Source organism: Balaenoptera ricei, chromosome 12 (genome assembly GCF_028023285.1).
Source record: "Balaenoptera ricei isolate mBalRic1 chromosome 12, mBalRic1.hap2, whole genome shotgun sequence".
Classification (NCBI taxonomy): domain Eukaryota; kingdom Metazoa; phylum Chordata; class Mammalia; order Artiodactyla; family Balaenopteridae; genus Balaenoptera; species Balaenoptera ricei.
The window spans coordinates 32,070,785-32,098,778 of record NC_082650.1 but is presented as its reverse complement, the minus strand read 5'-3'; the positions used below and the strand labels follow the sequence as shown (position 1 = coordinate 32,098,778).

Sequence of the window (27,994 nt, the reverse complement as noted above, 5' to 3'; positions counted from 1 at the left end):
GGTTCGAGCCCTGGTCTGGGAAGATCCCACATGCCGCGGAGCAACTAGGCCCGTGAGCCACAACTACTGAGCCTGCGCGTCTGGAGCCTGTGCTCCACAACAAGAGAGGCCGTGATAGTGAGAGGCTCGCGCACCGCGATGAAGAGTGGCCCCCGCTTGCCACAACTAGAGAAAGCCCTTACACAGAAACGAAGACCCAACACAGCCAAAAATAAATAAATAAATAAATAAATAAATAATTAAAAATAGGCTGATTAGCAAACTTAATTATATCTGCTATCTTAAAAAAAAAGTGTTTAGCTGATGCAAAGTTTAATGCAATCAGAAATTATATATTAAAATACTTGCGAGTTATTTGGACAGGTTTTCTCTGAGATTTAGGATCACGTGTACCTATGTGAATGAGAAGAGAGCAGGAAGCCACAGGTGGTGCTATTTAAGCAAGCAGACAGAGGCCAGGTCCTGAGGAAACTGCCTGTGAAACAGGCCAAGGGACGTCCCCAAGGGTACATGATTTCTGATTGGAAGAGACGCCAGGTTCCTTATTTTGATTTTTTGCTTAGAGATTGTTTCACTCCAGAGTCTGTGAGTGTAGAAGTTGGGTGAGCCCTTCTCTAAGTTGCTTTGCTTAGGTCCTTCCTTTTCTCTTGCTCCCTGCCTGCCTCTGTTCTTGGCCCTGCTGGTCGGAGCAGCAGCTCTGCAGCCCCTCTGAGCCTGCCCCAGCCCCTTCCAGCCCTGTGCCGGCTTCCTGCCTCCTCCAGTGAAGACTGGTGGGGTGATGTGCTGGGATAGGGCTGGCAAGGAAGGGGACCAAGGGGAAAGAGGGTGGAGAGATTCTTTTCTTCTGCTACTTAGTTCAGGATTCAGGCTGCAAAGATGAGAAGAGGGGATGAGAGAACTGTTTGCAACCCTTAGTTTTCACCCCGCAAGCTGCTTTGTTTCACCCTGTAGCCTTTGTTTCTGCTTCTCTACTTCTTGGAGGTTCTGTAGAAAGTGAGGAGAGTACAGGCTTTGGAACCTGACAAACCTTGTTTGGATACCAGCTGGATTACAAACTCCACTGTGGATGTAGGTCAGGTTACTTAATTGCTGTAGTTTCAGTGTCTTCAGTTGTAAAATGGAGGTGATAATGATTATTTTCTAAATCCAAATCTGGACACATCACCTACATGCTTGTACACTTCAGTATTTTCCCATTGATATTAGGATGAAGACAAAGGCTTTACCATATTCTAGAAGGTTCTACATGGCTTGGCCTTTTCCACCTCAGCCCTCGTTCCTTCTGCTTGAGCCCCTCTGGCCTTGCTTGAGCTTGCCAGTTTCCCTCTGCCCTCTGGAAAGCCTTCCCTGGCTGGGAGTTTTCTTTCCTCTCCTTTTGATTTTGTTAATGCCAAAATTTCAGCTCAAACCTCTCCCACCCGTGACCACCCTGAGTTGGTCAACCTCCCCCCCCCCCCGCCGCCCCCCCCCAAAAAAAACCCCACAACACTTTCATGGCTTTCCTTTTGTCATTTGTCATCCTTGAAATTTGACACTTGTTAATCTTCCTCACGAAGTTTTTCAGATCGTTCCCAGTACCTAGGAGGGAGTTTGGCCAGAGTAGGCACACACACACAAAATACTCTCATTTCAGGGTGGAAGATGTGTTTCTGGCATACCAAATTCCAACCAGAATGTTTAATAAATACAGTGTTACAAATGCTGGTTTTATAATACAGGTTCAATGGCAGTTTGTTTTCCATGGGGTAGGGTGACTTGTAATAGTGGGGCACACAAGCTTCAAGTAACGTGGAAACCAAAGAATTTAATATTTCCCTCTCAAGAGACTTATTTGTGGGTAACAGAAAGCTTAATGCAAATATGGGGAGGAGGGCTAGGAATAGGACAAGATTAGGAGATACTTTTTATATCTTTCATATGAGCACCTTTTTTGTTTGTTTGTTTGCAAGTATCTAATGTTAATTTTCTGTTGAAACTACTTATGGGCTTTTGTTGGAAGGCCTGGGAAAAGGAGCAGCATTTATAACATTGTTTCAATGGGAGACTGTATTCCAAGTTCCAATTAAGTGACCTGCAAACAAGCTTTTGGAAGCTAGCACATTGACAATGAGCTGCTCTACTTTTGGCCTCTACTTGTTGGCATCTAGTTTTAAAGAAAAAAGTATTCAGACTTATATGGGTCTTTGATTTTTAAACACGTTATCAGACATTTGGAATGCTTTAGTTTTGGAAAATCATGATTTTCATATTTTTAAGAAATAGAATTGGAAAATGAATTAGAATGACTGCATAAAAATATCCTAATGGCATGTATGTGAAAGTATGTGTTTCTCCACTACCTGCAATTACACATTAGTTTAAAAATAAAATAAGGATGAGAAATTTAATGGCATTATAATAAATCCTAAATATTTCTTAACTGGCTAGAATTGCTTAATTATTAGTTCTAGGTGGATTTGCCCATATGTTGGTTTTATATGCTTTCTTATGAGAGGTAATAATTTAAGGTGAGTCAACACTGAAAAATGCAAGGGAACAATCAGAAGCTGATTGAAATTAGGAGTGTATTAATTTTTTTGGTAAGATAATTGTTTTATACTAATGGAAAAATATGATGCTCTTTAGGGGTTTTAAAAGGCATTTGCTACATTTAATTCTGTATTTCATCATTTTGTAATGTGAAAATTATTGGTCTTAGGAAAAGATGAAAAATGATTTGTGTGTTCTGTTCCTTTCTGGGAAATGTAGTTGTGAAAATACTTGATATCATCATGTATGTTAAACACTTGGTAGATATAGAAAATTCTCCTATTTTAGGATGTTTTTAAAATTTTTACTCATTGCTGTATCATCAAATTTTCAAGTTTTTTCCTTTGTGTAAACAAGCAAGAAAAATGACTATATTCAGCTTTGAAGAAAAGTTAGGTAGCAAATTGATGGGATAATTCTGTTAAATCTTAATGAGGCAGCAAATTTAGGAATAATTTATGTTAACAGCTTAGAAAAAATCCAAAAATAATGTCAAAAGATGAGGTCAAGGACATTCTCCTTCTGTGTGCTAGACTATAACTACTCTCCCTCACGAACTAACTTGAAGGCTTTTCCTTTGAGCTCATGTATGCTTTGAATCAACTAGAAAGCTTAAAAGATAGAAAAATGAAATTTCTTATTGTGTCATTTTTAGGCATGTGGAACACGGCTTAGTGGTGAGGTTTAGCAGATTCGTGTCTGTTTTTATTCTCTAAATACAAAGAAACTACTCAATGAGTGAAAGAAATCTTTAAGATTTTAATAAGCTTTTATTTTTTAAAGTTTCTTTTAATATTCTACTTAAATATGGGTCTACAATATTAGGTTTAAAAAATGTGCATTGTGCAATACTGCCAGTGGCTGGGGATTATGATGACAGATACGCTTTAAAGGCTTTGTAGAATTTTAAACAGGGGCTGTAAAAATTAGTTTCCTTTGGCCTTTAATGACATTGGTACTTTTTTTTTTTTAAATTTATTTATTTGTATTTATTTTTGGCTGCGTTGGGTCTTTGTTGCTGTGCAGGGGCTTTTCTCTAGTTGCGGCGAGCGAGGGCTACTCTTCGTTGTGGTGCGCGCTCTTCTCATTGGGTGGCTTCTCTTGTTGCAGAGCACAGGCTCTAGGCACGCGGGCTTCAGTAGTTGTGGCACTCGGGCTCAGTAGTTGTGGCACATGGGCTTAGTTGCTCTGCGGCATGTGGGATCTTCCCGGACCAGGGCTTGAACCCGTGTCCCCTGCATTGGCAGGCAGATTCTTAACCACTGTGACACCAGGGAAGCCCGACATTGGTACTTTTTAAAATGGCATACGGAGAAGACTCTGAAGTAGTTTCGTTTTTTCTTTTTCTCTTGTAAGAATATAATTAGTAATAAAATGCATTAAAATTTTTTTAAAGATGATGTCAAGGAATATGTAAATTAATCTGGAACATCAAAGCATAGTTAGAAATACATTACTTGATTAGATTATCTTCAGAATTTTCATAGGTTAAGGTTAATTTTGCATTATAAGTACTGTGTGACTTCAGAGAAATAGTCTTCAAAGTGTTTTACAAATTTTAATTTGCAATTTTACAAGCTACTGGATAATTCAAAGATATGAATGGTCTAAAACTGTTTTTCACTAAATAGTAGGACATTGCACTAAAATGCTGAACATACAAATGGATGGAAGTTTTTGAGCATTGTCCTGAATTTACATATAATTAGTATTTGAGCTTAGAATGAAGACTCAGTTTTTATTAAAATGCAGATACTCTACCACTAAGTGCAAGTGGCAGACCCCAAGTGTGACAATGAAAATGTCTCCAGGCATTGACAAATGTACCCTGGGGTAGAGAACCACTGATTTTAATAATATTGGCAGTGTTGCAGAACTTATATTAGGCAAATGGCGCAGAGCTTGCAAAGTGCTTTCCTGTAGCTTGTCTGCGTGACCTTTAACACATCCCTGTAAGTTTGGCAGTGCTTTACAATTGAAGAAACCAAGACTCACTGAGACTAGGTGACCTCTATGGGGTTCCACCCACGGCAGACCTGGGGTTAAAATCCAGGATTTCTGATACAAGTCCAGTACCGTTAATTTGCATCACTCTGTATTAAAAAGTTCTCATCCTAAACCACTTTTTCACGATCAGTTAAGCCAGAATTACCATTTGTACCAGCTAAGATTTGAAGATGTAATTATACTGTTTTGAGGTCTGATATTCTTGAGCTCACATGATTTACTCGGCACTGGCTAGGCCCTTCCCACGTGAACCTGGACCCTCTTGAGCTGCTTCATCATTCCTGATAGCTGAACTCAGCACTTCATTGCACCTGGAAAAATCTCTCAAAAATTCATGTGTAAAATCCTCGCAGAGTAGTGTAGACTTATACTAAAGGCTTTTATGAGAGGGCCTGTGTGCTCTCTTACACAGGATCCAGTAAGACTTCCTCAGAATCTCCTTTAAATGCCCTTTTTTCCCTTGATGTTTCATGTCTTGAGTCACTGCCCACATGTCTGCCCCTCTCCTTGTCTCCTCTTGAAAACACATTACTTGTACCTCTTCCTGCACGGCTCTCTGGCCGCTTTTCCTTCTCCTCCTCACTCCTGGATCTTTTCCTCCAGGTATTTCCCTCATCTTTTCTCATGTATTGTAATTTATCCTTTTCTCAAATTCCTTTGCTATTTTGGGTATATGATCTTGAAAAGATCTTTTTAATCTTCTGTGTTTCAATTTATTTTAAGGGAGACAGTACCAATATCTTACCTCACAGGATCGGCGGGAGGCTTCAGTGAACTAATATATGTAAAATGCTCGCTCTAGTGCCTAGAACCCAGTGACCACACGAGAAAGGGTAGTTACTCTTGTGGTCTCAATGTTGTGTTTATTTTTATTACCAGGCACTGTGGCGAGATGGCGGGGTGGAAGAAATAGATGTTGTCCTCGGGGAGTTTACAATTTAGTTTTATCAATATAGAGGTAGAGGAAACGCTGACTCTGTAAGATCTTTGTGTACTATTGCTTTAGGAGCATTTTAATGATCAGGCTGTCAGTATTCTTTTGTTGGGTGTCGTGGAAGTGACATCTTCCCTTGGGAAATCTTGTGTTAGGTGTTACTGCATAACTTCCTACCAGGAAAACGCTGTTTCTCATGTTACTGTCCTCCAGGTTGCAAGGAATAGAGAAATGCTGAGGTTATTTTGGGTGATGTGGATTTATTGTAAAGATACGTGAGAAGTCAGATCCCAGGATAGCATCTCATGATTTGCCCAATCGCATTCTGCAGATAATGGGAACATTGTTCAGGATGAAACAGCTTCTTCAGTATCAGAACAGCCTGCTGTGCTCATGATCCAGTTGTTTCTTATCTCTGCTGTCTTTTTAGGGCTTTGCTTCTATTGCCAGCCCCCTCTCTCTTCCTTTTCTCTCTAATTCTGCTGCCTCTGGGCTTCTACGTGCGCTCTTTTCTCTGGGGATTGCTTGGTTTGCTAGTCCGAATTCAAACTATTTTCCAGTGCACTCACATTTAGAAGTTGACTAGAATTGTCTCCAACTGGAAATGGAGGAGGGAAAAGCCACCATTCCTCTTCTTTGTTCTCATTAGGCTGAGAGGGGAAGGCTGATGAGGGACCGGGGATTTTGCTTAGGTGCGGACTGTACAGTTTTTCTAACGTATGCGTTTAGACTTGTTTGCAGCTCTCTCTCCATGGTGATGCCCCTCCTCACATGTCTGGGGAAATGACAGTAGTCATTCCTGTTGAGATTATTGCTGTCCTAAAAAATCTTAAAGGCCATGAAGAATGGGTTCTCAGACACATTCACTTGGGGACAAATAAATATTACTGCCAACAGAAATGGAATGTTGTCTGCCAGTTTGACCTTTCTGTGGCAAGAATAAAACTTTTATTTTTAGGAAAGATCATAATTATAGTGAGTCATACTGTATATTCCAAGGATAAATTTCTGAAAAGATACATGGCCATTGAGAATTTTTCCACTCAACCAGTGGCCCAGTCTGTAAAAGAAGGGTGTTGGGCTTGATGCTCTTAAAATGGACAAGCATCGTGTGATTTTTTTTAACTTATACATCCTATTAAACTTTCCAAGTCATTTCTCCAGGATATTTGAGAATAGTTAGACAATTAGGCATTGTTTGGTTGAAGGATCTTGACATCATTCTCATTTCATATGTTGCTTATTTTTCTTCTCGATTTCAGTGTTACCATAAGGAAATTTTGCTTATCTAATCTCTGTTTTGTCTGTGTGTGATTAGATTACAAAAGGAATTAAGATCCTGCAAAATGCAATAATACAACAAGATCAGCGACTGGCCAAAGCAATGAACAGTGATGGTTCCTTTCATGTTACCCTGCTAGTGATGCAGTTATTAAATGAAGATGAAATAAACATGTGAGTAATACATCTTTCTGGAATATTGTTTACCAAGTTATTACTGTAATTTGAGTAATCATAGCAGAACCAAAAGAGGCATTGAAATTCTAAAGAAGTATTCTTTTTTTTTTTGAGAAGTATTCTTTATTATAATTTGTTCCAGTTAATAAGCCAATATACAGAATTAGCCATATAAATATTCTTCCTGATCTACACTTTTTTTTTTTTTTTTTGGTTATGCTGCTGCGTGGCGTGCAAGATCCTAGTTCCCTGACCAGGGATCGAACCCGTGCCCCCTGCAGTGGAAGAGCAGAGCCCTAACCACTGGACCACCAGGGAATTCCCCTTAATCTATACTTTTAAACTGTTATTGTTATCAGATGCATTGGTTATGCAGTTATTTTATCTATGTTAATTATGTAAGCACTCTGGAGTCTGACCATTTAGGTTAGGATTCCAGGTAAAGATTCTGGAACCATGGCCCAACCACGTCTTAACAGCTGCCCAATTTTGGGCAAATCATTTACTTTTTAAATAAATGGAGAAAATAATAGTACTAATACATGTAAGAACTCTTAGTATAGGGCCTGGCACATAGCAGGCACTTGATATTATTAGCTATTAGAGCTGTCATTTACTAGATTAATGGACAATTTCAGTTTTACTTCCTTCATCCCTAGAGTACCTGTACACCCTGAACCTCCAAACCCAGAGCTGTACCATAAAAGTTGAGTATTAGTCATTGATTGCTGCTTTCCAGCCCAGAGTGGAGAAACCTTGCTCTTCCTCAAATTCTCTGGGATACTCTGTCTGTCGGTATGAGCGCCCCTTGCCCTGTTAGCCCCTGTTTAGCCCTCTGGATTAAGCTCAAGCATAAGCTCTTTGGAAAGCCAAATCCAGAATTACAGGTTACAGGTTACTTCTGTTTTCTACCCTGACATATAGTCTTCTGAGGGAATGAAGAACAAGGCTTGGATTGGGAAGGCGAGGAAAAGGAAAAATAAAAGGGAGAAAACAATAAATTAGTAACTCAAAATATACAGTCAAATTATGATTCGGGTAGTGATGTCTTTTTAAATAGTAGAACCGCATGTCTTTAGGGATCAGTCTTCTGATCTGTCTCAACATGATCCACCCAAGGGCAGGTCTTGAGCACCCTGCAGTGACAGAGAGGACCAGAAGATTTTACTTAACTCATTTTCACTGTTCACTTTGCCAATCAGAAGAAAAAAGAAATACTCTGATGCTCTTAAAAGAAAAGAAGCCAGAGAAGATGTGACACAAGATGAAAGCCTGAGAGAAAATGAGTGGTCCCCTGTGTGTTAGGATGGTAGACTAGTCAGGGTTCCCCAGAGACACAGAACCAATAGGATGGATGCCCATTTGGATATCTAGATATATTGCTATATCTGTATCTACAGCTGTGGCTCTATAGAGAGAGATTTATTTTCAGGAATTGGCTCACATGACCGTGCGGGGCTGGCAAGTCCACACTCGGCAAGGCAGCCTGACAAGCGGCAGACCCAGGCGAGGGTTGACAGTATAGGCTCAAGCCCAAAGGCGGCCTGGAGGAAGAATTCCTTCTTCCTTGGGGGACCTCGAGTCTTTTCTCTTAAGGCCTGCAACTGACTGGATGAAGCCCATCCACATTCTGGGGGATGATCTGCTTTCCTCAGGGTCTACTGATTGAAATGTTCATCACATCTAGAAGAATTCCTTCACAACAACATCTAGACTGGTGTTTGACCAAACACTAGGTATCATGGCCTCAGTTGACGCATAAAATTAACCAACACAAATGGCAAGAGCAGGAGCAAAGACTGAGCCGGTTTCAGGGGTGGCAAGTAGGAGACGCTGAACCAGTGATTAATTCAGAAGAACCGCACGTGGTCAGTGAAACCACAGCCAGCTTGGCGGAGGGTTGTCGTCCAGGCTGGGAAGGAGTCTAGAGGCCCTCTGGTGCTGGGCGGAGTGAGCAAGTCAGAGGAAGAGGCACGAAGCCGGACACATCGTGGCTCCCCTTTTGGGGCTGACTGTTCCAACCAGTGTTGGAGCAGAGAACGGGGAGTGATAGAGACACTCACCTTGGTTTGGGGTTCTCAGGGTGTAGCTGGGAAAAGCTCAAGCTCTTTAGAGAAGTTCCTGTTCAATAATGCTGGAAGAATGTGCTACCACACAGCTGGTAGATCAGAGTCCAGGGAGATTTCTAACACCTGGACCTGAGGTGGTTCCTTCAATTCCCCATTGCCCATCAAGGTATATAGATGGATCCAGAAATTTCTCTGTGCCCTGGTGGATAGACTTGGAAGTTGAGAGAGAATCGGTGGATCCGAAGGAGCAGGTTGAGGGACAACGACACTGCTGCATGTCCCTGTGTCTTGATCAGAGACCCCAGCGGGGATCCTGTGCTTCAGCAGCACATGCCAGTGCAATGCCCAGAAAGAACAGGTGGGCTTTCACAGACACCAGTGTAGGGCACCCAGGGATATGACCAGACCAGTCGCCCTGAAATAGGACTCTCTTAGGACCCAAACAGCAAGCAGATCAAAGAGCTTCTTCAGTCCTCTTAGAAGAGTATGCTGGATTCCCTGGGAAGGGGGAGGGGAGAGGGAAGAGAAAAACAATCCTGAAAGGAGGTTTGAATTAACTGAATAACTGTACCCCAAAGAGACCTTTTTAAACCAGAGAAGACTGAGTTACCATTGACTGATAAGTTTAGGGTTTATCTCTCTTACCGGAAATGGGTCTTGGCTATGGCATGTATATATATTTCAGTCTCTGCATCTCAGCCACGATTCCCCAAACAAATGTTATTTTAGGGGCTTCCCTGGTGGTGCAGTGGTTGAGAATCTGCCTGCTAATGCAGGGGACACGGGTTCGAGCCCTGGTCTGGGAAGATCCCACATGCCGCGGAGCAGCTGGGCCCCTGAGCCACAACTACTGAGCCTGCGCGTCTGGAGCTTGTGCTCCGCAACAAGAGAGGCCGCGATAGTGAGAGGCCCGCGCACCGCAATGAAGAGTGGCCCCCGCTTGCTGCAACTGGAGAAAGCCCTCGCGCAGAACCGAAGACCCAACACAACCAAAAATAAATAAATAAATAAATAAATAAATAAAAAGCTGAGTTCTCTGAATAAAAAAAAAAAAATGTTATTTTATTTCCTTAACAAGTGTTCTGAGTCAGGCAGCACAGAAATGTCACCTTTTTTATACATTGGAGGAAACTGGCAGTCCTAGGAATTAAGCGAATGCGGGTCAGTAGACAAGCCAGAACTAATCAGTTTTCTATTATTATTCCATGGAGTGTGATTGTGAAAGATGGAGAGGTAGAGGGAGAGGAGTGGGTTGGGGACAGGAGGGAGAAGATGAGCACAAGTGCATGAAGGGCAGGAGAGATGAGTCTGCTGGAAGTACAAACGGCCTCCTGTGTCTCAGTGGCCTCTACTGATGGACACGGAACTGACTAGAAATACTGTTAGGTGGTGTGCAGTCGGGTTGGGGTGAGGGGGTGGGTATGTTCTCAATGTATTATAATGTTTACATTTCTCAGTGGAGGTGGGACTGCCTTCTCTAGGAGACTTTTTTTTTTAACATCTTTATTGGAGTATAATTGCTTTACAATGTTGTGTTAGTTTCTGCTGTATAACAAAGTGAATCAGCTATATGTATACATATATCCCCATATCCCCTCCCTCATGCACCTCCCTCTCACCCTCCCTACCCCACCCCTCTAGGTGGTCAGAAAGCACCGAGCTGATCTCCCTGTGCTATGTGGCTGCTTCCCACTAGCTATCTATTTTACATTTGGTAGTGTATATATGTCAGTGCTACTCTCTCACTTCGTCCCAGCTTCCCCTTCCCCTTCCCCGTGTCCTCAAGTTCATTCTCTACGTCTGCATCTTTATTCCTGTCCTACCCCTAGGTTCATCAGAACCATTTTTTTTTAGGTTCCATATATATGTGATAGCATGCGGTGTTTGTTTTGCTCTTTCTGACTTCACTCTGTATGACAGACTCTAGGTCTATCCACCTCACTACAAATAACTCAATTTCATTTCTTTTTGTGGCTGAGCAATATTCCATTGTACATATGTGCCACATCTTCTTTATCCATTCATCTGTCGATGAACATGTAGATTGCTTCCATGTCCTGGCTATTGTAAATAGTGCTGCAATGAACACTGTGGTACATGCTTCTTTTTGAATTATGGTTTTCTCAGGGTATATGCCCAGCAGTGGGATTGCTGGGTCATATGGTAGTTCTATTTTTAGTTTTTTGAGGAACCTCCACACTGTTCTCCATGGTGGCTGTATCAATTTACATTCCCACCAACAGTGCAAGAGGGTTCCCTTTTCTCCACACCCTCTCCAGCATTTATTGTTTGTATATTTTTGATGATGGCCATTCTGACCAGTGTGAGGTGATACCTCATTGTACTTTTGATTTGCATTTCTCTAATGATTAATGATGTTGAACATCCTTTCATGTGTTTGTTGGCCATCTATATGTCTTCTTTGGAGAAATGTCTATTTAAGTCTTCTGCCCATTTTTGGATTGGGTTGTTTGCTTTTTTGATATTGAGCTGCATGAGCTGCTTGTAAATTTTGGAGATTAATCCTTTGTCCGTTGCTTCGTTTGCAAATATTTTCTCCCATTCTGAGGATTGTCTTTTCGTCTTGTTTATGGTTTCCTTTGCTGTGCAAAAGCTTTTGTCTCATTAGGTCCCATTTGTTTATTTTTGTTTTTATTTCCATTTCTCTAAGAGGTGGGTCCAAAAGGATCTTGCTGTGATTTATGTCATAGAGTGTTCTGCCTGTGTTTTCCTCTAAGAGTTTGATAGTGTCTGGCCTTACATTTAGGTCTTTAATCCATTTTGAGTTTATTTGTGTGTATGGTTAGGGAGTGTTCTAATTTCATTCTTTGACCTGTAGCTGTCCAGTTTTCCCAGCACCACTTATTGAAGAGGCTGTCTTTTTTCCATTGTATATTCTTGCCTCCTTTATCAAAGATAAGGTGACCATATGTGCATGGGTTTATGTCTGGGCTTTCTATCCTGTTCCATTGATCTATATTTCTGTGTTTGTGCCAGTACCATACTGTCTTGATTAGTGTAGCTTTGTAGTATGGTCTGAAGTCATGGAGCCTAATTCCTCCAGCTCCATTTTTCTTTCTCAAAATTGCTTTGACTATTTGGGGTCTTTTGTGTTTTCATACAAATTGTGCAATTTTTTGTTCTAGTTCAGTGAAAAATGCCATTGGTAGTTTGATAAGGATTGCATTGAATCTGTAGATTGCTTTGGGTAGTATAGTCATTTTCACAGTGTTGATTCTTCCAGTCCAAGAACATGGTATATCTCTCCATCTGTTTGTACCATCTTTAATTTCTTTCATCAGTGTCTTATAGTTTTATGTGTCTTATAGACCTGCATACAGGTCTTTTGTCTCCTTAGGTAGGTTTATTCCTAGGTATTTTATTCTTTTTGTTGTAGTGGTAAATGGGAGTGTTTCCTTAATTTCTGTTTCAGATTTTTCATCAGTAGTGTTTAGGAATGCAAGAGATTTCTGTGCATTAATTTTGTATCCTGCTACTCTACGAGATTCATTGATTAGCTCTAGTAGTTTTCTGGTAGCATCTTTAGGATTCTCTATGTGTAGTATCATGTCATCTGCAAACAGTGACAGTTTTACTTCTTTTCCAATTTGGATTCCTTTTATTTCTTTTTCTTCTCTGATTGCTATGGCTAAAACTTCCAAAACTATGTTGAATAATAGTGGTGAGAGTGGGCAACCTTGTCTTGTTCCTGATCTTAGAGGAAATGGTTTCAGTTTTTCACCATTGAGAACGATGTTGACTGTGGCTTTGTCATATATGGCCTTTATTATGTTGAGGTAGGTTTCCTCTATGCCGGTTTTCTGGAGAGTTTTTATCATAAATGTGTGTTGATTTTGTTGAAAGCTTTTTCTGCCTCTGTTGAGATTATCATATGGTTCTTATCCTTCATTTCATTAACGTGGTATATCACCTTGATTGATTTGATATATTGGAGAATCCTTGCATTCCTGGGATAAACCCCATTTGATCATGGTGTATGATCCTTTTAATGAGCTGTTGGATTCTGTTTGCTAGTATTTTGTTGAGGATTTTTGCATCTATGTTCATCAGTGATATTGGCCTGTAGTTTTCTTTTTTTGTGACATCTTTGTCAGGTTTTGGTATCAGGGTGATGGTGGCCTCGTAGAATGAGTTTGGGAGTGTTCCTCCCTCTGCTATATTTTGGAAGAGTTTGAGAAGGATAGGTGTTAGCTCTTCTCTAAATGTATGATAGAATTTGCCTGTGAATCCATCTGGTCCTGGGCTTTTGTTTTTTGGAAGATTTTTAATCACAGTTTCAATTTCAGTGCTTGTGATTGGTCTGTTTATATTTTCTGTATCTTCTTGGTTCATTCTCGGAAGGTTGTGCTTTTCTAAGAATGTGTCCATTTCTTCCAGGTTGTCTATTTTATTGGCATATAGTTGCTTGTAGTAATCTCTCATGATCCTTTGTATTTTTGCAGTGTCTGTTGTTACTTCTCCTTTTTCATTTCCTATTCTGTGATTTGAATCTTCTCCCTTTTTTCCTTGATGAGTCTGGCTAATGGTTTATCAATTTTGTTTATCTTCTCAAAGAACCAGCGTTTACTTTTATTTATCTTTGCTATTGTTTCCTTCATTTCTTTTTCATTTATATTTGATCTGATCTTTGTGATTTCTTTCCTTCTGCTAGCTTTGGGTTTTTTTTTTTTTTTTTTGTTCTTCTTTCTGTAATTGTTTTAGGTGTAAGGTTAGGTTGTTTATTTGAGATTTTTCTTGTTCTTGAGGTAAGATTGTATTGCTTTAAACTTCCCTCTTAGAACTGCTTTTGCTGCATCCTGTAGGTTTTGGATCGTTGTGTTTTCATTGTCATTTGTTTCTAGGAATTTTTTGATTTCTTCAGTGATCTCTTGGTTATTTAGTAGTGTATTGTTTAGCCTTCATGTGTTTGTATTTTTTACAGATTTTTTCCTGTAATTGATATCTAGTCTCATAGCCTCGTAGTCAGAAAAGATACTTGATACGATTTCAGTTTTCTTAAATTTACCAAGGCTTGATTTGTGACCCAAGATATGATCTATCCTGGAGGAGGTTCCATGAGCACTTGAGAATAAAGTGTATTCTGTTGTTTTGGGATGGAATGTCCTATAAATATCAATTAAGTCCATCTTGTTTAATATGCCATTTAAAGCTTTTGTTTCCTTATTTATTTTTCATTTTGGATGATCTGTCCATTGGTGAAAGTGGGGTGTTAAAGTCCCCTACTATGATTGTGTTACTGTTGATTTCCCCTTTTATGGCTGTTAGCATTTGCCTTAAGTATTGAGGTGCTCCTATTTTGGGTGCATAAATATTTACAATTGTTGTATCTTCTTCTTGGATTGATTCCTTGATCATTATATAGTGTCCTTCTTTGTCTCTTGTAATAGTGTTTATTTTAAAGTGTATTTTGTCTGATATGAGAATTGCTACTCCAGCTTTCTTTTGATTTCCATTTGCATGGAGTATCTTTTTCCATCCCCTCATTTTCACTCTGTATGTGTCCCTAGGTCTGAAGTGGGTCTCTTGTGGACAGCATATATACGGGTCTTGTTTTTGTGTCCATTCAGCCAATCTGTGTCTTTTGGTTGGAACATTTAATCCATTTACATTTAAGGTAGTTATCGGTATGTATGTTCCTGTTACCATTTTCTAATTGTTTTGGGTTTGTTTTTGTAGGACTTTCCGTCTCTTGTGTTTCCTGCCTAGAGAAGTTCCTTTACCATTTGTTGTATAGCTGGTTTGGTGGTGCTGAATTCTCGTAGCTTTGGCTTGTCTGTAAAGCTTTTGATTTCTCCATCGAATCTGAATGAGATCCTTGCTGAGTAGAGTAATCTTGGTTGTAGGTTTTTCCCTTTCATCACTTTAAATATGTCCTGCCACTCCCTTCTGGCTTGCAGTGTTTCTGCTGAAAGATCAGCTGTTAACCTTATGGGGATTCCCTTGTATGTTATTTGTTGCTTTTCCCTTGCTGCTTTTAATATTTTTTTCTTTGTATTTAATTTTTGATAGTTTGATTATTATGTGTCTTGGCATGTTTCTCCTTGGATTTATCCTGTATGGGACTCTCTATGCTTGCTGGACTTTATTGACTATTTCCTTTTCCATGTTAGGGAAGTTTGCAACTGTAATCTCTTCATATATTTTCTCAGACCCTTTCTTTTTCTCTTCTTCTGGGACCCCTGTAATTCAAATGTTGGTGCATTTAATATTGTCCCCGAGGTGTCTGAGATTGTCCTCAATTCTTTTCATTCTTTTTTCTTTATTCTGCTCTGCAGTAGTTATTTCCACTGTTTTATCTTCCAGGTCACTTATCCGTTCTTCTGCCGCAGTTATTCTGCTATTGATTCCTTTTAGAGAATTTTTAATTTCATTTATTGTGTTGTTCATCATTGTTTGTTTGCTCTTTAGTTCTTCTAGGTCCTTGTTAAACATTTCTTGTATTTATTCTATTTCCACGATTTTGGATCATCTTTACTATCATTACTCTGAAATCTTTTTCAGGTAGACTGCGCATTTGCTCTTCATTTGTTTGGTCTGGTGAGATGTACCTTGCTCCTTCATCTGCTGCATATTTCTCTGTCTTCTTATTTTGTTTAACTTACTGTGTTTGTGGTCTCCTTTTCACAGGCTGCAGGTTCGTAGTTCCTGTTGTTTTTGGTGTCTGCCCCCAGTGGGTGAGGTTGGTTCAGTGGCTTGTGTAGGCTTCCTGTTGGAGGGGACTGGTGCCTGTGTTATGGTAGGTGGGGCTGGACCTTGTCTTTCTAGTGGGCATGGCCACGTCTGGTGGTGTGTTTAGGGGTGTCTGTGAAGTTGGTATGATTTTAGGCAGCCTCTCTCCTGATGGGTGGGGTTGTGTTCCTGTCTTGCTAGTTGTTTGGCCTGGGGCATCCAGTGCTGTAGTTTGCTGGCTGTTGGGTGGAGCTGGGTCTTAGTGTTGAGATGGAGATCTCTGGGAGAGCTCTCGCCTATTGATATTACGTGGGGCCGGGTGGTCTCTGGGGGTCCAGTGTCCTGAACTCGGCTCTTCCACCTCAGAGGCTCAGGCCTGACACCAGCCCGGAGTACCAAGACCCTGTCAACCACATGGCTCAGAAGAAAAGGGAGAAAGAAAGAGAGAAAGAGAGAAAGAGAGAGAGAGAGAGGGAGAGAGGGAGGGAGGGAGGGAGAGAGGGAGGGAGGGAGATTATTTAAAAAAATAATAATAAAAAGAGAAAGAGAGCAACCAATCCAATAAAGAAATCCACCAATGATAACAAGCGCTAAACACTAAACTAAGATAAATATAAAAATCAGAAATAAAACAGTCGCAGACAGCAAATGCCATGTCTACAGTTGCTCCCAACGTCCACCGCCTCAATTTTGGGATGATTCGTTGTCTATTCAGGTGTTCTACAGATGCAGGGTACATCAAGTTGATTGATTTGTTGGGGGTGGGGATTTAGTCTGCTGCTTCTGAGGCTGCTGGGAGAGATTTCCCTTTCTCTTCTTTGTTTGCTCAGCTCCTGGGGTTCAGCTTCGGTTTTGGCCTTGCCTCTGCGTGTAGGTTGCCCTCAGGCTTCTGTTCCCACCCAGACAGGAAGGGGTTAAAGCAGTGGCTGATCGGGGGGCTCTTGCTCATTCAGGCCAGGGGGAGGGAGGGGTATAGTATTTATAATTGGAATGCGGGGCGAGCCTGTGGCAGTAGAGGCCATCGTGACGTTGCAGCAGCCTGAGACGTGCCATTTGTTCTCCCGGGGAAGTTGTCCCTGGTCTTTGGGACCCTGGCAGTGGCGGGCTGCACAGGCTCCCAGTGGGGAGTGTGGATAGTGACCTGTGCTTGCACACAGGATTCTTGGTGGCTGCAGCAGCAGCGTTAACGTTTCATGCCCGTCTCTGGTGTCCGAGCTGATAGGCCAGCTCGCGCCCATCTCTGGAGCTCGTTTAGGTGGTGCTCTGAATCACCTCTCCTCATGCACCCCGAAACAGTGGTCTCTTGCCTCTTAGGCAAGTCCAGACTTTTTCCCGGACTCCCTCCTGTCTCGCTGTGGCGCACTAGCCCCCTTCAGGCTGTGTTCATGCAGCCAACCCCAGTCCTCTCCCTGGGATCTGACCTCCGAAGCCCGAGCCTCAGCTCCCAGCCCCCGCCCGCCCCGGTGGGAGAGCAGACAAGCCTCTCGGGCTGGTGACTGCTGGTCGACACTGATCCTCCGTGCGGGAATCTCTCCGCTTTGCCCTCCGCACCCCTGTTGCTGCGCTCTTCTCTGTGGCTCCGAAGCTTCCCCCCTCCGCCACCCGCAAGCTCCGCCCGCAAAGGGCCTTCCTAGTGTGTGGAAACTTTTCCTCCTTCACAGCTCCCTCCCAGAGGTGCAGGTCCCATCCCTATTCTTTTGTCTCTGTTTTTTCTTTTTTCTTTTGCCCTACCCAGGTACGTGAGGAGTTTCTTGCTTTTTGGGAGGTCTGAGTTCTGCCAGTATTCAGTGGGTGTTTTGTAGGAGTTGTTCCACATGTAGATGTATTTCTGATGTATTTGTGGGGAGGAAGGTGATCTCCATGTCTTACTCCTCCACCATCTTGAAGGTTCCTCTAGGAGACTTTTAGAAATATTTTGGGGGGTATTTTTGGTTGTCACAATTACTGAGGAGTGCCGTGGGCATTTATGGGCAGATCTCAGCGTTACTAAATCACCTGCAGTACATGGGACAGTCCTGAACTAGGAAGCATTGTGTTGCCCTAAATCGTGGCATCACTTGTTGAAGAGTTACAGTACAGAGCACAGTGACAGTCTGAGTCATTCAGCCCCGTGTTTTACAATGTCTGTTTGCAAATTTCAGTTTTGTGTAAAAAATTAAATATTTAGCAAGTCTACTTCGTGTTTGAAGGATTAAAGTGACATTCTTATGCTACTTTATGATACTGGGAGTCAGAGCTCTACTGGAAAATGATGACCAGATATTTGCAATTTAGCAATTATTCTTGACTAAGTTGTAATGAAAGATCTAAGTAATAATTGAAGTTTGCTGTACAGACAAGATAGTATTTTACAGTTCGACCAACATTAATTTCCAACCATCTGTTAGATACTGAGCTAAGTGCTTTGGGGAAAATAAAGATGAACCATGAATGGATCTTGTACTCATGGATTATACCAGGTAGTTGACTAGGTCATATGGACCCAAATAACTATAATAGATAAATGTAAAAAATGGTATGTTTCAATTGGTATAAAGTATTAATGGAATTGCAGAGGAGAGAAGATTTGCTTCTAGTTTGGGGAACCATGCAAGTGTTTGTGGCAGAAGTATCAACTTTTAGGTGATGATGAGATTCAAGGTGTGGCTTCATTTTGGGTAGCTGTATAGTGAGAGTGAAATGATTGGCTTTCCTGGTAAGACATTGTTTATATGAAGGATTTCCTAAGTCCCTAATTGTTAAATTTTATCTTTCATCCTATACAGTATAATATGCTAGAGACACATATTGTTGGTTTCTTGTTCTATATTCTTACTTTTCGAAGTCTAGTATCATATTTTAGGTGTTTGATAAAGTATTGATCAATGGATTGGATATGGAGTGTGCAGAAACTTTTTTTTAAAATAATGAATTTCTTCAGGTAGGTATCACCCTCTGTGTCCTCACAGTGCAGAAGAAAGGAATAGAAATATGTTAGCCCAGATGCTGACTTGAAAAGACGGCTGTCCTATCGTAGTTTTAAGTACAACCTTTGGGTCTGAACTCTAGTTTCAGAATTCTGTTTCGTACGTGCCTGTACTCTATTCATTTTCCCATAAAGAAGTCTTTCCATAAACTGTTCTTGAAAAGATACTCTATTTAAAAGAATTTGAAAGTTAGTGATATTTATCAATAGGCACTATGACTCCTTTTCACTCTGTGACCAGTGACCTCTAATTAGGACAAATTTATTGATTTATGATACTGAAGAACTGAAAAACTGGACTGAATTTAGATCGTCTATATTTCTTTAAAGAAAAATGGGGTATAGAATTCACTGTCTCTGAAAAATCCTGACCTTTAGCATGGCCTACTTTCATATAGAGTTACATTTAAAACGAGTATATTGAATTCCCCTCATTTACGGTAGATGAGCCAGAAGTGGCTGATCTGTTTTCACATGCTTTAACTCAGTGTGTGGTGAAGGACAGTATTATAGCAGGAGTGTGTCTTTTTGGATGAACATAAATACAGGTAGGCAAGATTGGATTTTGGATGTGGATTTGGAGGTACAACGAGAAATGCTGACATTTCTAAAGCTATTTTGAAGTATTATGTATTGTTTTGACAGAGAAACAAGACTCAGTATGGGAGCTGTGGATGAAAATCAGTTAAAAATTTTATATGAATACTAATTTAGAAATATGAAAGATCTAGAAAAATAATTAAATTTCTTTTCACACATTTGACATAATTACTACTGGCGAACAAATTGCTGATCAAGATAATTTAAATTAATGGTGGTTCACCAGAAGGGTGTTTCAAACCCCTCTCCATAATGTAATAATGTCCTTATTTCTTTTTTGAGTAATTGCTGCCCTCTAGTGAGATTTTATTTTTTTTCTCATAATAAAGTACCTATACCAAACTCCTCTTACTATGGAAATAATTGATCTTAATTTTTAAAATATTCCAAACTTTATAATATCTAATTCACTAATATAATAAACATTTATTTTTAGAAAGAAAAGTAATGCATTTGAAACGCAGAATAGCCCTTTAATCATAGAGGCTAAACAGACACAACAAACTTACGTAGCTGTAGTTGGTAAATATAAACTTGCACTTTAGTTGAACCCAAGTGTAATAAATTATCTTATTGTGGAGACTATTATATTTTAAAGAGATAATGTATTTTAAGTTTTAGTAGACTGCCTCACAAATAGTAAATACTATATAAGTATTACTACTTTTAACAAGAATATAGAACTTTCACATAATCTAATATAATGTTTTGTAGGTATTAGGTTTTTCTGCAATATACTGTCAGTAATTTTTTTTTTTAGTTGTCCATGCAGTATTTCCTTGGTTAAAAACCTTTTGGTGAACTATAACATAGCATCTTCTTTTGTGTCTTTAATATAAAATAAATTATAAGTAGGTAAAGATTAATTCACTTCTATAGATTTTGTTAAAAATTAATATTAGTTTTATTTTGATCATATGGATTAGATTTTGAAGGTATTTTGAGCATTAAAATAATTAGTACAAGTATAAAAATTAATTTATCTTTCTAAAACTGTTTCTCATTTGGTTTTGTATATTTTATTACTTAATATGTTACTGAAAAATATATTATTTCTTACCAGTGGTATTGATGCTCTTTTGGAATTAAAACCATTTGTGGAAGAAATCCTCCAAGGAAAAACTTTGACTTTGCCCTTTGAAGGGGTTGACACTTTTGGAGATCAGGTTGGATTTGTGAAGCTGGCAGAAGGAGATCACATAAACCCACTTTTGGAGATAGCAGGTAAGACAAAGAGTGATATACTTCCATGAAATCTCATCTGTTGAAGAGCAATTTTTTTCTCCCAATTCTTATACTAGAGATTTGACATCTTTTAATTTTGGGGAGCCAGTGTAACCTCACTTTATAAGTGAGCTGCTTCAGCATTTGCTTGTATAGGGAAGTAGCCAAATAAAAGGCGGGAAAAGTTATCTTGATTCTTTGACCTGAGGAATATGTTGATTCTGGAAGATGATGGGCTGGACTCAAGTATTTGTTAGGACTGTCCTAATCATAAGTCTGAAGGATCCAACGCTTATCATGACATTTGACATGTAGTTGGCATTTCGTAAGTATTGAGTGAATTAATAAGAATCACCAATTGCCTATTTGGAGGCTTGTGGGCATTGTCCGCCCCATTCCGGAGAATCAGTAGATGAATCAGCAGCATTTTTCTCTGCGCTACCTTTTCACCTTCCTGTTTAGGTACTGCTCTATGAGCAGAAAGTCCATTGGTGATAGTAGAAGGTCTCACATCCATTGGAGAACACATTGCTTTGTGCAGCACAGTTGAAAATGTTAGGGAAATCGAAGCAGAAAATTATAAAACCTGGATGAGTGCTTTTTAAAGATGATCCAGAGATCATAGTTTGGGTGTTAGTAAAACAATTGTTAATAAAGCAATTTTTATTTTCATTTCCTCTCATATCGTGCCAGGTCGTTTCATGTCATCTCATTTCAGGTTCAGTAATCCTTGATTCATAACACACTCTCATCATTGCTCCATGCTGGGTTTAATTTTATCTATCTATTTATCTGTCTTAAAATAATATCATAATCATCTGGGAATCCACCACCCAAAACAAAAGCTAGGACCTTGGTAGTAAATCTAACCATATATTGTCCTTTTCATTAATCCATCCTTTGGCCTTCCTTCATTTAAGCTAACCATCATCCTGAGGTCAGGGTTTATTATTTCCTTGTATTCTCCCCAAGTATATGTATTTTTAATTGGTTTTAATCTTATGAAAAGGATATCATATTGTATGAGATCTTTTGAGATGTACTTTTTAAAAAACTTAATATATTGTCTTTATGCAGTTTTTAGTTGCCCATTCAAAAGTGCACCTCTTTTAGGGGTGAGGGAGGCATGAGGACCAGATTTCATTTCATTGTTGGTTAAGTTTTTCTTTTGTGGAGCAAAGTATGTATAAACAACAAACAAGCAAGCAATTAAACAGTAGTTATGAGTCAAGTAGGATTTAAAATCATTAGTTGGCCAAGGAGAAGGCAACTCTTAACAGTTTTGATGGCAAAGCATTTGGGAACCCATGCCTTCATTTAACAGACTTAATCTGTTCATCCTGAACTGCTCTGGAGAGAATGCTAGATTCAGGTCTTTCCTTTTGTAATATAAATATGTCTGAGCTCAAGAAACATTTCTAATTGGTCATTCATTCATTGTTCTTTTCAATAATTCAATGGGTGCTTGCAACATTGAGAATTCCATCCATTCTTAGCAATATTCTCACAAAGGCAGTTTCCAGTATTGATGAAAGATCCATTGTGTGGTGAGGAATGTGAAATCTCACCAGCTTTAGTGTGACTCTGAGCTCAAGGGTGTTGGTTTGTCATTTTAGAAAAGGCCACTGCCCCTGTAATTCCTTTCTAGATGCCAGAGACTGTTTCTTAAAAATATATATACTTTTCTAAACGTTTAAACAAAGCATTACAAAAAATGGAAAATAGAATGGCACTCTGTCTACTCATATAATCACTTGCTTTTAATCTTTTGTGTGTATACTGTACTGTTGTTTTGGATTATGTTTTTTATTTAAAAATTTTTTTTAGCTGCGTCCTGCAGCATGCGGGATCTTAGTTCCCCACCAGGGATCGAACCCGTGCCCCCTGCAGTGGAAGCACGGAGTCCTAACCACTGGACCGCCAGGGAATTCCCTGGATTATAGTTTTTATGCAATTTTGTAAGAAATCTAAATATTTGAATATGTATATGGAAAATTTCAGTGAAGTTTAGTTGAGCCTCAATTTGTGTAGTGTTCAGATAGTCCAGATGTTCAATACATGGAATTTTTGTTAATATTTTACTTCATTAGATTTATTTTTAAAAGAATGCCTCAGGATTAGTATTGCTTTAGTCCAACAGGATCAGTTAAATAATGTCATATTTGTTTTTGTGTCATATTTTATAAACTATTTTTCAAATATATTACAACTTTCAGAAGATTATATTCCATTGACCAGGGTAATACATTTCTTAGAACATTGTTATAAACTATGTATATGTGTATGCTTATACAGAAATATTAAACTCTTATTTGTTCAACATAAAGGAGGCAGAGCTAGTTGACTTAATGGAAAGAAGGAAAATTTTTTTTTTTTTTTAAGAAAAGAAATTTATTATTTACATCACTGAAATAGTCCCCCGTAAGACCAATACATACCATGTTTATTTGAAAGAATCAGATTCCTTTCAAATAGAAGAACTGTATAAAGCAATACTGTCAACACAAAACAGTGGTCATATTACATATCTGCAGGCATAAGCATTGCAAATAAATTATTTTTTTAATCTTATGGCTAGATATTTTCACTGCAACACAGTGTTTGTACTTAGAGAAGACAGAGCTGGAACAGGACAAAAACTTTTTGTTATGCTTTTTAGGGCTGAACCAGTGATACGTCCCATTTCAAAATGTACTGCCTTTAATTGCTTTTAGGACAGTGGTTTTAGGCAGGAGTGCTTCTACTTGGCTAGCACAAAGAAACACACTCTTGTTCCTTAGTTTCATTCCTCAGTCTCATGTTTTCTGTTTGTCACACTATGACATATCTGTATCAGAGCAGACACTTTCCAGTTTTACTTAAAGAACACTGACACACATACATACCAAACTGAGACAGCTCATAATTTAGAGATGTTAAGTAGTGGAGTAATAAGAGAAATTGTGTTATGACAAAGGAAGAAGAAAAACTCTCAGTGGTTTTAAGCATACCAAACTAGGTTTCTTACTAAAAGCTTTTCTGTTTTTGGTTTTAAAAACAGTATTTTCAAAATGGGTTTGGGCTTAGATAAAAACACAGTGAGACAAAAACACAAGACATACTTGTTTCCAAAGTCACAAAATGACATTGTTAAGTATACATTTTTGTCCACTTTTTTTTTGTGTGTGTGTTTGTGTGGAAAAACACTCAGTACTCTATGCTGGAGAACATATTTTTCAGGAGTTACAGTATATTCATACTGGGGTAAAAAGTTTTTTGTTTTTTTTTTTTTTGCGTATCGCTATGATCTTCAAAAAATATAAAATTAAATTTACAAAAAACTGGAAGACCAAGTATAAGCAGTCTGGTATTTGCTGCAATGTCCAGCACTATCATAATGATCTTTAGCATAAAAGCGAAAAGAAATTCATGGATCTCAAGCATCTTCAATAACTGCCAGTATAGCTTGTAACTATATGTCCTTGCTTCTTTGAGAGATACCTTTCCCAATATTTCTGATTTAGGTCCAAAAAGTCATCTAACTTTGCTATTTCCTTGAGGTACCAGGTTAATTGTAAAAGTTCTTTGTCCTTATCTAGATTTAGGTGTGCTTTCATAAAAGGTCTTATCTTTAGTCCATTCTGTGGGTTCATTAGAAAATTTCTTCCTATGTCATCAAACATGATGGTGTTCTTTTTGCTGTAAAACTCTGAAAACTTTCCCCATATAACACCAAGAGGCTTTATATCTGTTAATCCTCTCCTTGGAGTATGCACTATTATCATAGCAGCACTGTCCAACGTGAAGATAACCTTGTAATTTGCATTTGTACTCACTCCCAGCTCTTTCATTTTAGCTTCAATCCACTTCATATTTGTTGCATATCAAATAACAATGTCATAATCCTCATATGCAGATGTTAGGAATTCATGAAGATATGGCCATATTAATTCTGCCCCAGTCCCTGCACAAGAGACTATGGTCAAATACTGTATAATCAACACCTAGTACCAAAGGTTTTTTCCCTTCCCTGGGAGGATTCAAAATTTCCACTTTGTACTCTTTTACTCTGTGGGAAATTTTCAGTAGGTTTTCCTCCCTATTTTCTACTTCAACTACTTCATCTTCAATATCAGAGCTGTTAACAACATCATCGTCAGGAGGTGGACCTAAGGCATCTTCCAAGCTCTCCTCATGAGTTCCCATCATCATGATTTTAGTATTTGGTTTCAGTTTGAGAGCTCCAAGCTTAACATCATTTTCTGCAAGTTTGCCTTTAACTTTGAGTCCAAGTAACTTCTGGCATTCTGGTAGCACTCCCGTAAGGGTCTTGAGAAATTGTTTGAGATCTAGCACAGTATCATCTTCTGAAAGTGTGGTCACTGAATAGTCCTGTCTACCCCATTATACAATGATAGGAAGAGCCATCCTTGAAACATGATGAGGCAGCTTGCGTTCAGAAAAAGATACCTGGAGCGCGGCGGAACCGGCAGCAGCCCAGGAAAAATTTTCAAAGAACATAAATTTAATTATTAAAGTGTTGATAAAGAAGTTAAGTTTAAGTACATGTTATGAAGTGAAACTAACTTGAAAAATAGTTGAAAATTATAGTTCACGAATAGTCTGATCTACCTAATTTTCATAGAGTTTTTCAATTTTCAAGTTAAAAGAAACAAATTCTTAAAATATTACTCAGTTGTGGGGCTTTCCTGGTGGCGCAGTGGTTGAGAGTCTGCCTGCCAATGCATGGGACATGGGTTCGAGCCCTGGTCTGGGAGAATCCCACATGCCGCGGAGCTACTAGGCCCGTGAGCCACAACTACTGAGCCTGCGCATCTGGAGCCTGTGCTCCGCAACAAGAGAGGCTGCGATAATGAGAGGCCCGCGCACAGCGATGAAGAGTGGCCCCCGCTTGCTGCAACTAGAGAAAGCCCTCGCACAGAAACGAAGACCCAACACAGCCATAAATAAATAAACAAACAAATAAATAAATTAAAAAAAAAAATTACACAGTTGTTATGAAAAAAGGACTGAATTTTAGATACTAATATTTGAACTCATTATTGAAAATTTACAGGGTAAAGAGTAATTTAGAATTAATGTATAATATTGAAGAAAATTATTATGCATTTTGAACTAATAAAGTCTGAATTGATGAGCTACTAACTTATTTTTGGTAGATGCCTGTGGGCTGAAGAGACCACGCCCATCTTTTTATTTCTTTAATAATTTTTATTGGGGTATAGTTGATTTACAGTGTTGTGTTTTAGGTGTACAGCAAAATGAATCTGATATACATACACATATATCCACTCTTTTTTAGGTTCGTTTCCCATATAGGCCATTACAGAGGACTGAGTAGAGTTCCCTGTGCTATACAGTAGATATTAGTTATCTGTTTTATATATAGTAGTGTGTATGTGTTAATCCCAGTCTTCCAGTTTATCCCTCCCCCACCCCGTAACTGTAAGTTTATTTTCTACATCTGTAACTCTATTTCTGTTTTGTAGATAAGTTCATTTGCAGCCTTTGTAAAGATTAGTTATCTTATTTTAGTTATCTATTTTATATATAGTAGTGTGTATATGTCAATCCCAATCTCCCAATTTATCCCTCCCCACCCCTTTCCCACTTGGTAACAATAAGTTTGTTTTCTAAATCTGTGACTCCACTTCTGTTTTGTAAGTAAGTTCATTTGTACCATTTTTTTAGATTCCACATATAAATGATGTCATATGATATTTGTCTTTCTCTGTCTGACTTCACTCAGTATGACAATCTCTAGGTCCATGCATGTTGCTGCAAATGGCGTTATTTCATCCTTTTTTATGGCTGAATAATATTCCATTGTATATATGTACCACATCTTCTTTATTCATTCCTCCATCAATGGACATTTAGGTTGCTTCTGTGTCCTGGCTATTGTACGGAAACACAAAAGACCACGAATAGCCAAAGCAATCTTAAGAAGGAAAAATGGAGCTGGAGGAATCAGGCTCCCTGACTTCAGACTATACTACAAAGCTACAGTAATCAAGACAGTATGGTACTGGCACAAAAACAGAAATATAGATCAATGGAACAGGATTGAAAGCCCAGAGATAAACCCACACACATAAGGTCACCTTATCTTTGATAAAGGAGGCAAGAATATACAATGGAGGAAAGACAGACTCTTCAATAAGTGGTGCTGGGGAAACTGTACAGCTACATGTAAAAGAATGAAATTAGAATACTCCCTAACACCATACACAAAAATAAACTCAAAATGGATTAGAGACCTAAATGTAAGACTGGACACTATGAAACTCTTAGAGGAAAACATAGGAAGAACACTCTCTGACATAAATCACAGCAAGATCTTTATCGATCCACCTCCTAGAGTAATGAAAATAGAAACAAAAAGAGACCACGCCCATTTTTGCACACTGTGTACATGTAAGTTTATGGTGGTAGCCGCTCGAGGGAGCTGGTATACAGCAGCCAAGACTGTGTCTCAGCTTACTACCTTGACCTTGAGTGAGCCTGTTTTTCCAGAATAAAAAGCACCTTCTGCTTTTCTAGCAGTACACAATAGCTCGTAGAGCTAAGAAGGTATTGAAAATTAGGCATTTACATGTCATTTCTCCACATTTTACAGTGATGAAATTGCACTGGAAGGTTTTTGCATAGAACTGAATGTGATTTCATTCATTTTTTTTTTTGTGAAATGTAATTTTGTTAAAAAGTGTATTAGATTGAGAGATTGCTAAAAATTTAGCCTGCTGGGATTATAATAGTCCTTGCAAATCTTTTTTTTTTAAATGAGGAAAATGTGCTTGTTTAGCATGATAAAAGATTCCAAGTGCATTTATCTCACAAAAGGAAAAATGAAAGGTTTTCAGGGTGTTCATTTGAACATTACTCTTTCTCTTATTATGACTGTCATGTCCCCCAAAAGATGGAGAGTATATGCCCTCTGTTTCTGCTCCTTGTGGGGATTCTGTTCAGTTGCTGCTGTCTTTGGGCCTTTTTCTAAGCTGTTCTGCTCTTGCACTTCTAACCACCACAGGCAGGTGGGCATCCCAGCAGCCTGCTGACCCTTCCCCTTAATGGCCTGGACTAAGCTGTCTTCAGAGACATCAGCACACCTTAGCCACACATCATTTAGAACTAAGCAAAGACAAGCTTTTCTCCCCAGCCAGAATGTCTGGATCACAGCCCCGCTCCCTAGAGGGCCCCCGGAGCCTCTGTCGCACGCCCTGCCTCTGTGCAGGGCCCCCAGGCACAAATTCTCATAGTTCTTCTGCCCTGTCACCTCTCTTTTTACTCTTTCCATTGTCCCGTATAGGGACAAATTGTTTTTCCTTCTACCCTCCTAGATTCTCCCCCAGGGACCCTGTAGACTTAGACTGACAACAGATTAACAAGGGAAAAGCAAAGAGTTTATTAATGTGTCCAATACACATCACGTGGGAGAAACCTCAATGAAGGGTAACTCACGGGGGTGGCTAGAATGTGGGCTCATATAGCATCTTAACAGAAGAATAATAAATTTGT

At 39.2% G+C, this 27,994-nt stretch overlaps 1 protein-coding gene and 1 pseudogene across 3 annotated transcripts in view; one reads left to right on the top strand and one right to left on the bottom strand.

Annotated features, from left to right (window-relative positions):
- AKAP7 (A-kinase anchoring protein 7) overlaps positions 1-27,994 on the top strand; it is a 141,897-nt gene that overhangs the window by 17,195 nt on the left and 96,708 nt on the right. For all 3 annotated transcript variants that reach the window (XM_059941202.1, XM_059941207.1, XM_059941201.1), the window contains exons 4-5: positions 6,789-6,925; positions 20,316-20,476. In XM_059941202.1, the coding sequence (XP_059797185.1) occupies positions 6,789-6,925; positions 20,316-20,476 (298 nt within the window). The remainder of the gene's footprint in view (positions 1-6,788; positions 6,926-20,315; positions 20,477-27,994) is intronic.
- Positions 23,902-24,883, bottom strand: LOC132376375 (ubiquitin-like domain-containing CTD phosphatase 1; annotated as a pseudogene).